This window comes from Magallana gigas, chromosome 1 (genome assembly GCF_963853765.1).
Source record: "Magallana gigas chromosome 1, xbMagGiga1.1, whole genome shotgun sequence".
In the NCBI taxonomy this organism is placed as follows: domain Eukaryota; kingdom Metazoa; phylum Mollusca; class Bivalvia; order Ostreida; family Ostreidae; genus Magallana; species Magallana gigas.
The window spans coordinates 36,084,952-36,097,391 of NC_088853.1; the positions used below are offsets into that span (position 1 = coordinate 36,084,952).

The 12,440-nt window shown below is 30.8% G+C and overlaps 1 protein-coding gene across 2 annotated transcripts in view; it reads right to left on the minus strand.

The window, feature by feature from the left end:
- Positions 1 to 1,306: 1,306 nt before the first annotated feature.
- Positions 1,307 to 12,440, minus strand: part of LOC105347560 (uncharacterized) — a 273,923-nt gene continuing 262,789 nt past the window's right edge. Inside the window, exons 5-10 of one of the 2 annotated variants that reach the window (XM_066066602.1) lie at positions 11,019 to 11,085; positions 10,750 to 10,865; positions 5,372 to 5,653; positions 3,146 to 3,253; positions 1,557 to 2,048; positions 1,310 to 1,461 (exon numbers count right to left, since the gene is read on the minus strand). In XM_066066602.1, the coding sequence (XP_065922674.1) occupies positions 1,349 to 1,461; positions 1,557 to 2,048; positions 3,146 to 3,253; positions 5,372 to 5,653; positions 10,750 to 10,865; positions 11,019 to 11,085 (1,178 nt within the window). In that variant the 3' untranslated portion in view covers positions 1,310 to 1,348. Of the gene's footprint in view, positions 1,462 to 1,556; positions 2,049 to 3,145; positions 3,254 to 5,371; positions 5,654 to 10,749; positions 10,866 to 11,018; positions 11,086 to 12,440 lie in introns of both variants that reach the window. The other variant, XM_066066607.1, reaches the window with a different exon arrangement.

A 12,440-nucleotide genomic window follows, 5' to 3' on the forward strand; every position in this document is an offset into this window, starting at 1 on the left:
ATGTGTTAAAAATGAAATTAAAGAAACGCAAACAATTGCAAATGTATAAGTATAATGCATATGGCCTAAAAGTATTGTGGATTTTTAAAAGAATAATGTAAACAAATTTGTTATATTGATTATATAATTGATAGCACGCCTTTTTGTTTTATTTGATTTGAAAGTGTTTTGTTTTTTTTTCGCTCGATAATTTTTCAAACGAATTAACTTGGCACACAGGATCTGGTGTCTGTTACGAATGTATTAGGATAGATTAGAAAAAAAAACCAACAAGATGGTCTAGGGTGGCTTGACAGACTTTTAAACGACTGTTTTAACTGAAGTGAACAGCCAGCGAGGCAACAAAGTTTTAACTTGGCCAGACGGACAGAAAATAAGTCAACCGACGAAAAACAGCTCAATTGCCAATTATAAACCAATGATTATGGTAACAATATCCATTGGTAGAAGTGGGTCTTTTTTAAATCAATAATCCTTTTAAAGGTAAAATTGAAATTTTAAAATTCGTTTTAGATAGCTAGCTGGACTTAAAATATGCGACACTCAGATTGTTCAAAATGACGATTTGAAAAAGAAATATTCCCATAACTATGATCTTTCTATCACCTTTTTTCTACGAAAGGTATTTTTATGTATACATTAGCGACAAAGGTCATGAATATGTGTCATTTCTCATTCGTTTAATAGACACCCTCCTCCAGACTGGTTACTTTTCACATCTGATATGAAAAAGTAGATTTCTAACCGACTCTTTTATCACCGTTTAAAACACAATTTATCGAAATGAATATTTATTTATCATTATTTAGAAATGTCAAGGGTGGTTTCATTTCTTTCTATAAACATTTCACCTCCCTCCTAGAAAAAAAATAATAATTACACACCAACAAACTGTAAGAATAAACTGTTTAAGTATGTGATTACGTGAGTCAAATTATATCAAATATAAAAAATGCCGAAAAGCAGGGGTTTATTTTAGGATTTTAAAATTACTGATTGCTTTGAATAAAAAAAATCAACGGTATGGTTCTTAACCAATTTCCAATCTTTCTACGAATCCAAAACTTAGGACTTTTATCAGACAGCAAAAACGCTGTTCAAGCTATATTCCTCATTTCAACGTGTTCATAAAAATCGATTACAAAGTGTAAATTTATTTCGGTTTAAATTCAGATTTTTCAAATGTTACTTCTGTTGATAATTTCGATTAATATTATAAACAAAACGTGTATTTAAGTCAAATTAAGTTAGGTATAATTTTTATAAATTATTAAAACAAAACAAAAAATATATCGAAGATAGGTTTCCCACAACTTACAGGTATTAACACATATTGAAAATCGTGTCCTTAGTTTCTACTTACTTCTTTTGATAATTTATCTGCATGAGTGCCTACAATTATTACTGGAGACTCGGTATCACTAAAACTGTCAATCGACTTCAACCAAAATTTGTAATAGTCTACAAAAGATACAAACATATAATAATGCATATAGTTATGTTCATGTTGAATTCACTCATCGCATAACTAAAAAAAGGTTGCATTAGTTCATAACCTTTGTATCTCCATGAGGCAAATTGGCTACACTCCTTTTCATTTTCATCCTGATCACCAACTTTGTCATAGAGACTTTTCGTCATATCCACAACCAATATAGAACATGATTTAGGACGAAGAAATATTTGGTGAAAAGCATAGTAGATACTTTGTCCTGCAAAATCTAAAAAGGTTATTCGCGGGCGCAAATCTTTTTCATTCAATAACTCATTCACAGCATCTTTTATTTTTAAAATCGCAAACTTTTCAAAATCGATTTTATCTACATTTGTATCAATGTCCTCGCCATGTTTTTCATTCGGTTCAGGGGGAAACTGGTTTTGAACAAGCGTTGTATCTTGGGAGTGTTGTTCGAATATCAATTTGTCCTCATTTTGTGCATTATCGTTGTTGGCTTGGTTTTTAAGTATAACCATTGGTATGTTTTCTATTTGGCCAAGTGCTGTATTTGTCAGTGAAGATTTCTCAGAATCATGTTTTTTTCTGATACCTACAACAATTTTTTAAATTTTTATATGATATTTAAGAAAATCGGAAAAGTGATGCATTGGAATATTAAAGCTGCATGAACATAACTCAGAATTACCCAAACGATATCACAGATTAATTTTGCTGATCCTTTTTATAATAAAAAAGCTAAACAATTGGATAAAATGACAAAAAGAGGGACAAACATGATTTCGTCGTTCAAAGAAAAATACATGCTTTTAATTTTTGCATACAATTTTAGGAGTTTTTTTTTCAAAGGATTGTAGTCTCTTAGAGGTTTCATGTAGTCCTAGTTTTAGTTTCATTTCTTTTTTTTTGTTCTGATAATTATTAATTAACAACACATTAATTATAATTAACACCGATTGTTATTTTATATGCATATTTTGTTTGTTTTTTTGGTTTTTTTTATTGGGTCCATATTTAAAAGCAATTTTTTTACAAATTCGACACAATCGCAAAACGATTTACGGCTATAACAAAATGTGTTTTTGTTTGTCCCTTGATTTTCGCAATAAATGAGTTGTGCTGTATATTGAAACAGAGGATATCTCAACATAACTTTGTTTTTCTTACTATAACATGGTTTTTTGGATTAAGAGTGGATATTATAGATAATAAAAGTAAGTCTTCTCAACAGATACATGTAATAGCTTGCAAACATAATTTATTTTCTGTTTATTGTCCATGTAGACATTGTGTGAAAACTTGTTCTTGAAACGTTCGTTCACTAATTGCCTCTTTAACCTAACCTAATAAAACCTAAACCATATAATGATACGACTTGTTGTCATCGAAACAAGAATCTTCCAATATTTTCCGTAGAAGCACATATTTTCGTTAAGTTAAAATTTCATTGCATTTTAAGCCAAATACAAATAAGTTAACATTTAATTTGGTCATATTGTAATCTTTAAAATGTATCGCATATCATTTCGGTATATGTTAAAATTTGAGTTGAAAATTCGTCATGGATTTATACCACCAACAAAAATAACGGAATTTAATCCTGAACAAAAATTTCTGCTTTTCAAGTATATCATGATCATATAAATAGGCTCTATTTATAGACATTTGAACACACACCACAAAACATACCTGGTTGGTGTGTTTCTTTTGCCATTTTTCCATCATTTTCTTTGAGTGGCATCTCCAGTTTTTCTTTCGAAAACAAAATTGTTGGTAATGTGTCTTCTTTTTCTACACCTGCATCATAATTGAATGCAAATGGGCCATGATCACGATTTTTTCAGCTTTTAATTATTCACAATGCCTTAAGAATGCATTTGTAATGATGAAATGAAATTTAAGAATCAGTCGTTCAGTTATAAGCAAGGTACAGCGCTTACAATTCTTTGCCATGTAAACAAGGCTCCTGCCCTGTTTTTTTTTTTTACATGGGTTAATATACCACTAAAAATCTTTATCAAGCTGATTTGACTATGTTCCTGCTTATTTTAAAAATAAATAAACAGTTTCTAACGTTCAGCATATTCGTTGTATGTCTGAAACCTGAATTTTCGCTCAACATTTGAAATGTAAACAAATCTTTGTTTAAATTGCAAAGAATTGTAAACTCTGTAACTCGCTTAAAACTCAACAAATGACACTAAAGTATTGATTGCCTATTAAAAATGCCTTACTGAAGCATTGTTAACATTAAAATCGGAAACAATATTTTTGACCAAGATCGTGACCATGTCCCTTTAAAGTTAAAAACAACTCAATGTATTTTGATCATAGCTAAAGCTAAAACATCAAACGTCGTTAATACTAATGGCAGTCAACATGTAACAAAAATCAAATTTTTGTACTCGTTATCATTATTTAAGAATAAACAAGGGCGTCTTTAAATGAAAATAACAAAACAAGCGATTATTTTGTTTAAATACTTTGTTTGCATGTTACAATACATTATATAGCCAATAATATAAATGTGAACTAGAGGAACTTTATTTATAAAGATATAAAATAGATTGATATTCTTGAGCGTAATCATTTGCATGGGAAAAACAGCTGAATTCTGTTAAAATGATATTTATGAATTACAATGATTAACAATTCAAACCGCTATAAGATTTTAGAAGAGTTTTATGAAAAGAAAAAAAATGACAGTCAAGATTATTTATGACATAATCATCGAAAGAACAATATATTCAGAAATCATAGGGAAAAGGTAATGAGCAATGGAAGCAACTGGACGTGTTGAATAACATCTTCCGAAGTGTATTCCATCAACTAAAATATTATTGCAGAAAATAAGAATTGCCAAACAAATTTTAAATTCCATAAAAGTGTGAAGGAGACATTTTCTATCAAAATATCTCCCTTGAAAAGATAGAAAAAAAGTTACGAAAAGAAATATTCTGAATGACGATGTGTTAAAAAAAGAAAAATAATCGACAAATAATGTTATACTTTACGCCGATAATAGACCTACTTCACAATTATCAATTCATGCTCTAAAATAAATCATTTCAACACTTTTTTTCTAAACTAAGAACTCGGGGAGGATTGATGAAAAGAAAATTGATTTACCATGTTTATGTTTTGAAGATATTTGCCCAGTGTAATTATCAATGGTAACACATATCTCAAAAGCGAAGAAAAAAACAAATAAAATGTTTAACACATTTACGTATACATAATTAATAAAATTCGGTTTATGCCATGAAATAGTTGGGTTTATTTAACAAATTAAATCCAAGATCCTGATGGGATAATAGAAGAAACACTAAAGGAAGAAAAGTGCACCTTAAAAATTGGATTTGTTTTAATATACAATCTTATGCTCAACTTATATCCCAGTGTCATTGAGAGGAGTCTCAATTAAATATTGATCATCAGTTTATACATGGATTGTTCTATTCCACAGATTCAAAACAAACAACTCCTATAGTAAAAGTCACCGAGTCGTGTCGCAACTAAAGATGCGTCATGATATTATCACAAATTGTAGTCGTATTTGTGAAGATGCAAAATGTATATTTTCCTTTTAATATCCAAAAGCTCGCAAACCACCTATTGTAAGCAATGCCCGTTGTTGATGTTTTAGCATTTTTTTTAAGTAGATGATTTCACCAATCGCTGAACCCCACTTTTGATTAGCGAACACTATTTTGATAATTTACAATCTAAAACTCAATCTTCCAATGACATGCCTCCCTCTACCGTCTCTGCTTGAAAAAAAAGGAACTTTTCATTTTTGTTTTAACTTTCAAATTACATTTTATGTCTAATTCTATTAAAAGTAACTTAAGATAAAAAATTGAAAGCTTCATTTTGATATAGGGAAGCTACAAATAGAAATGCTAAGAATGTTACTTTGAATCGTTTCCTCTTCTAAAAGAACCTCAAAACTGTTAACGTGGAAATCTACCATTTCTGTCCGTTCAATCTGCATCAATTCCTCAAAGGAAACATTTTGTAATCTTTTTAAAAGAGTCGTCTTCCCCGCTTTTCCACAACCAACTATGTTGCATCTAACATGGCAAACGGTAATCTCGCCTTTACTTAGGAACTGTCGGAGTTTATCATCATCTATTTCCGGGTTATCTTTTAGTAAAGACTCATTTTCATTATTATCTTTACTTTTCTCAACTTGCTCTACAAATAATAAAATATAATTTATAAAAAAGTGATTCTATCTTCATCTTACAAGAAACAAACTGTTTACATGAGAAAAAGATTATATATATATATATATATATATATATATATATATATATATATATATATATATATATAAATATATAATAAAAAACTTTTAAAACACTGTTTCAAAATATTTCGACCGTGTTACCGGTCTTCATCAGTCGGTGTTTATTGTCTATAGCAACACAACGTAGAACATATACTATGACGTCACAATATGAATACAGTCTGGCAAGTGACGTCATACAACAATATTGCGCCAAAAACATATGAAATAAAAGTGAGAGTCTATAGAAAGCACAGTGATAGCCGTAATTAGTACATAAACAAGTAATATATGAAAAATGTATAGATAACGGGACATAAAATAAAGGAAATGTCTATACAAACTAGTAATAATGTAGTCTAAAGACAATAATGTTCCCTTTTGTTTATACCAAAAGGTATATAAGTATTTAATTTTTTCATCCACAAATTTTCTCTGAATTTTCTATAAGTTTCATCTTTGTACAATTTTTCGATACCTATTACAGAATAATCCTCAACTGTGTGTTCGTCAGTATAAAAATGCATTGCTACAGGGTCGTTAGTTTCTCTCCTGATCAGTGACAAATTTAAAACATGTCTTTGATATAAAGTCACCCCCGTTTCCCCAACATATACAATTTTGTTACACTTTTTACAAAACACCCCATAAACAACATTACTTGACTTGCAATCGATATGATTTTTAACCTGATACGTTTTGCCCTTCGAATCTTGAAATTGGCCAGAACAAATAATATATTTACACATAACACATTTTTTGCACCACACGGCTCGGATAAGTGTTGTTTTTAAAAAAGAGGTTATTATGTTTCTTATGGACCAATATGTCTTTCAAGTTTTTTTCTCTCCTGAATGCCACTATAGGTGTACAAGACACTACGGATTTTTTAAGAAAACTTTCTACCGTAAATCAACCATTATCCAATTCCTCATTATAATTTTGTATGGACGTGAAAGCGCTGTATCCCAGTATACCCAGACAAGAAGCGCGGGAAGTAATAGCAAATGTTTTAAATCAACGACAAAAAAAAGAAGTTGACACAAATACCATTTTACAGATGATGGATGCTGTCCTGGAAAATAACAATTTTAGTTTTAACAACAAACAATATATTCAAACAGAAGGAACTGCTATTGGATCCAAACTTGGCAGAAACTATGCGTGTGTATATATGGGGGATTGGGAACGTATTCTTTTGTAACAGTGTAACGTACAACCTCTTTTTTATGTTAGATATATCGATGACATATTTGGAATCTGGTCAGGGACAGAAGCCGATCTCCTACATTTCCATGAAATGGCAAATGGTATACATCCAAATATTCAACTTGATCTACGCTTTTCTAAATCTAGCATAGAGTTCCTAGATGTAAATGTTTCTATTGAAAAAGGATATCTTTCTACCGACCTGTACAGTAAACCCACTGACAAACACATGTACCTAAATAAAAAATCCAGCCATCCTGAATCTACAAAAAATCTATACCATTTGGACTGGGTATCCGTGCGCGCCGAATCTGCTCAACAGATGAGGGATATTTCAAACAACGGGAGAAAATTAAAACTAATCTACGCAAATGTGGATATTCCAACAAGGATGTCGAGGATCAGCTGGCGAAGGTGGATAAACTCAACCGCTCGGATTTATTGAACTACAGAAAAAAACAAAAAGTATAACCGTGTTCCGTTTGTGTTAAACTATTCCAGAGGACTATCAAATATTCATCAAATACTAAAGAAACGTCAAAAAATTCTCGAAAATTCCGACCGCCTAAAACTTGCGTTTCATAACACACCTATAGTGGCATTCAGGAGAGACAAAAACTTGAAAGACATATTGGTCCATAAGAAACATAATAACCTCTTTTTTAAAAAAACAACACTTATCCGAGCCGTGTGATGCAAAAAAATGTGTTATGTGTAAATATATTATTTGTTCTGGCCAATTTCAAGATTCGAGGGGCAAAACGTATCAAGTTAAAAATCATATCGATTGCAAGTCAAGTAATGTTGTTTATGGGGTGTTTTGTGAAAAAGTGTAACAAAATTGTATATGTTGGGGAAACGGGGGTGACTTATTATCAAAGACATGTTTTAAATTTGTCACTGATCAGGAGAGAAACTAACGACCCTGTAGCAATGCATTTTTATACTGACGAACACACAGTTGAGGATTATTCTGTAATAGGTATCGAAAAATTGTACAAAGATGAAACTTATAGAAAATTCAGAGAAAATTTGTAGAAGAAAAAATTAAATACTTATATACCTTTTGGTATAAACAAAAGGGAACATTATTGTCTTTAGACTACATTATTACTAGTTTGTATAGACATTTCCTTTATTTTATGTCCCGTTATCTATACATTTTTCATATATTACTTGTTTATATACTAATTACGGCTATCACGGTGCTTTATATAGACTCTCACTTTTATTTCATATGTTTTTGGCGCAATATTGTTGTATGACGTCACTTGCCAGACTGTATTCATATTGTGACGTCATAGTATATGTTCTACGTTGTGTTGCTATAGACTATAAACACCGACTGATGAAGACCGGTAACACGGTCGAAATATTTTGAAACAGTGTTTTAAAAGTTTTTTATTATTCATTGAAAAAGAGACTTTGGATATATATATATATATATATTTGTTTTGCCTCGGACTAGAATGTCGCGACGTCATTGGATGAAACGCGTCACGTGGCTGCCTTACAAATTTCTTTAAAAGGCAAGCGTCAAAATTTATAGCGCAACATGGCGGACGTAACGTTAAATTGAACTGATTTTCTACACAAACGTTTGTTTACTTATCAAACTTTAGGTCCTCGACAAAACAAAACACTTATTAGGTTTGGTACTGACTGTTTAAAGAAATTTGTGGGGTCGGTAAAGTCCATAGAAGGCTCGGCTCCGCCTCGCCTTCTATGGACTTTACCGACCCCACAAATTTCTTTAAACAGTCAGTAACAAACCTAATAAGTAATAATATATATATATATATATATATATATATATATATATATATATATATATATATATATATATATATATATATATATATATAAACGAATAAGTCCTTGGTATAGGTAACGATATAGAAAAATGTTTTCAGTAGACGATAACACAATAATCCATTTCTTTCAAATTTAATCCAAAATTTGAAAGAAATGGATTATTGTGTTATCGTCTACTGAAAACATTTTTCTATATATATATATATATATATACATACATGCACACATTGTTGTGTAAACCGGTACATACAATATTTATATTATTAGCGAAACCTTTTTTAAAAACAAAGGCAACTACGTCGATCGCTTGATCAACATGTTTAATACAAAATATCTGGAAATTATGGTAGAGTAGATTCTGTTTAAACATATTTTCATATTTTTTCTGCAAATATTCTTATGTTAAAAATTGAGTCCCTTTTGTACCTTGATGATTTTATAGTCATATCTAAATAATAACCTTTTTTTCAGTAAAATCTTGAACAACATTTCATAGAAGTAGAAATCTACATTAAATTTTAAAACACTTGCGCTGTCCATGGACCACAGTCTAAACAGTTTAGAATCATATAATGTATTGATGCTTGCACATAAGTGTTACCATATATCATATCATTTGTGATTTTTCGAGATGTTTTGATCTGTTATCCATTTTTTTTTTAAATTCGTCCCCATCTTACTTTGGCCAAAACCAACATTTAGGGATTAATGATTTGAACAACTTTATATCTTCTGTACCATAAAAGTTACAACCATTCTCGTCAATTGACTTTTGATGAGATTTAAAAAAAAATACTTTTCTTGTTATATTATCTGTATATTCCTACGTAAAATTTCGATCGATCTCCCCATTGTGGCCAAATCCTTTTATCCTAATCCCGGATATACTTATTTGAACAAACCGTAATCTATCCTACCTAAGAATGCTTTCGCACAAGTAAATCGCCATGTTTGCTAGCCAAGGGTTGACGATTCACTCAGCTCCTTTACAACCCTTTGCAAATTTCCCCAATGTTTTCAGAAATAACACAGCACCGTCCTCAGAAATAGAACAGTGCCGTCTAGCAATTAAGTTTAATTGGATCAGCTTAAATATGTATTTATCACATAAGAGGTATTAGAAGAAATGGTCGTGTAAAAAATAGAAATAATCAAACAATTAACCCAATATATTTGTAATTATATATTGCATGCTTTTCAATAACAACATAAACATTGTTATAATGATAGGATTTAAATTTTGTACAAAACACAAAGCACTACTACGCCAATTAGTAAATTCCCTGCGATCGCTTTTCTTCGCAGCCAATTGGATTCTGTTGCAAAAGTTTTAAATTTGTCGGCTTAATATGCCAAGGATTGTAGGAAAGCAGAGTGGAAAAATCATTGGCTATGGAAAATGGTTTAACATACACTGGCCGATTGGTATTTGACCTAAAAAAATATATTCAATTTTATCTATATTCCTTTGTTAACATTTCACCCCTCCTAATATGGCCCAACCCTATCCCTATGGACAACACTTTGATTTAAACAAACTTGAATCTACTCTATCCGTTAATGCTTCCACACAGGTTATACGAAAACCGCCTCTCTTTTGATAATAAGGTACAACAATGACAACTACCCATATAAAATTTGTTGCTAAGTTATATTATGTTACGAGCGTTATAAACTACTATAAACGATTATTTGTAATGAATTACAATTGTGGATTTCAGTTTGTGTTGATTTGTGCTTATCTGGACCCACATCAAGCAATATCGACAAAAGACAAAAAAAGTGATACAAACCTAGCTTGCAAGGTCCTTATTACTTTCTGTGTCATCGGTCAATACTACTTGGGGTTTGGGGTTCAAATTACATCACATGACCGTAAAACGACTTCTCTAATAGTAATGATAAATAATAACTCGCATTTGAGCTAAAGCTGTCAAACAAGTTATATAAGTGTGTGGATTATATCTGTTATTATTACCCCTTTTTCTTTTTTGAAAAATGATCCAGCTTAGTATTATCACCGCTAAAACTGCAGCAGTTGCAATAATGTAACCAGTTGCAGGCCATCCATGAGATTCTGTAGTATGAAATTCTCTACAATATGAATAAGATTTAAATATATTCTAAGTTATCTTGACCATATATTTATGTACTTAATACATGTACATTGTTTGAAACTTCAAAGTGCCACCTTTTCTGTAACCATTATCAAATACTACCTTTTTTACAACCGTTGTCAAATACTACCTTTTTTTGCAACCGTTATCAGCAGCAAAACACCGGAACTCCCTATCAATTTCTAGGCACGCTGGATCTGTTCAAATACATGTACACGTTCAGTTCGTAATAAACATATAATACAATATAATACTGAATATAGTTATGTTTTTTTCTTCAAATTCATGGATTATAATTTTATTGCTCTTATTTTTTTTGTTAAGGTCGTACAGAAAAATTCCATATTGTGACGTACTGTTTATCAATATAAACAATAAAATTGAATGTGATTTTATAAACAGTGTCCTTTCACGAACTAGAGCAAAGCTCGTTGAAAAGCAACACGTATGTCTTCCGTTGAAGCTGCGAGGCGAAAAAGAACAGTTTATGATTGACACTCTCTTATTTTAAGTAACACTGTGACTCAAAAAATGATGTTTACTTTGTGATTGTAAAAACGGAAATAAGAAGAAATAAACACAATTTAATTACACAGGAGGTTTCATGTATTTAAAGTCAGTATCTACATCTATCAGTTTAAAAGGCGTTAAATGACATTTTAGATAACACACGTAAACAATCAAGTTGTTTTGGACATTAATTTTGAGTGTCACATGATTGCAATTCTGTCTTAAAATGTAAGCTGATATATCAATAGTACTAAAATTATGGACTCAACATTTGGTGTTTAAATACAGGTAAATGGGATGGCGGATAACTTTCAATTTCCCCAGTCATTATATACATTAAATGTAACTTAAGTGTGCCAATCGGGAATTGTTTTCCTGCTAGCATTTTAGTCCGATTTAGTTGAAAAAAAAATTTAACGGCAAATAATTATTATTTGGTCCAGCATGATTTTTCAAAAAACAATTAAGGTGTGCTGATTCCAAAAAAAAATATGCCGGCCTTCATGAAAATGGCGTTAAGTAGATCAAAATGGCGATTCAAAACAGCGGACAACCAATTTTTACATTTTTTTTTCTTAAAGTCTTTTCATTAAACGATCCAGCTTAGTATTTTATCATATTTAAAGTTTGCTAAGTTAAAAAAATTTGCTGGCCTTCCCCAACAAACGTTAATTAGGTCAACATAGCGATTAAAATGGCAGATACCCATATTCTATAATTTTTTTCCAAAAAAATTTTAAAGTAGAGAAAATACATAAAAACAATAATAATTCAGTCCAGCAAAGTTGTTTTTTTTACATATTAATTAAGTTGGTTCGTCTGAAAAATACGCCTGCTATGAAAAAAATGGTGCTAATTAGGTCAAAATGGCGGTCAAAATGGTCGACAGGCAAGTTCTATAATTCTCTTAAGTCTTAAGGATATGTGAACCTGACAAAAACAAGCTCATTGCGCAACGCGAACTATCGTCTGGCGATCAGCTGTCGTATTTCACATCGACGGTTAATTTGCTTATTTTAAGATTTAAAACAGTGATATAAAA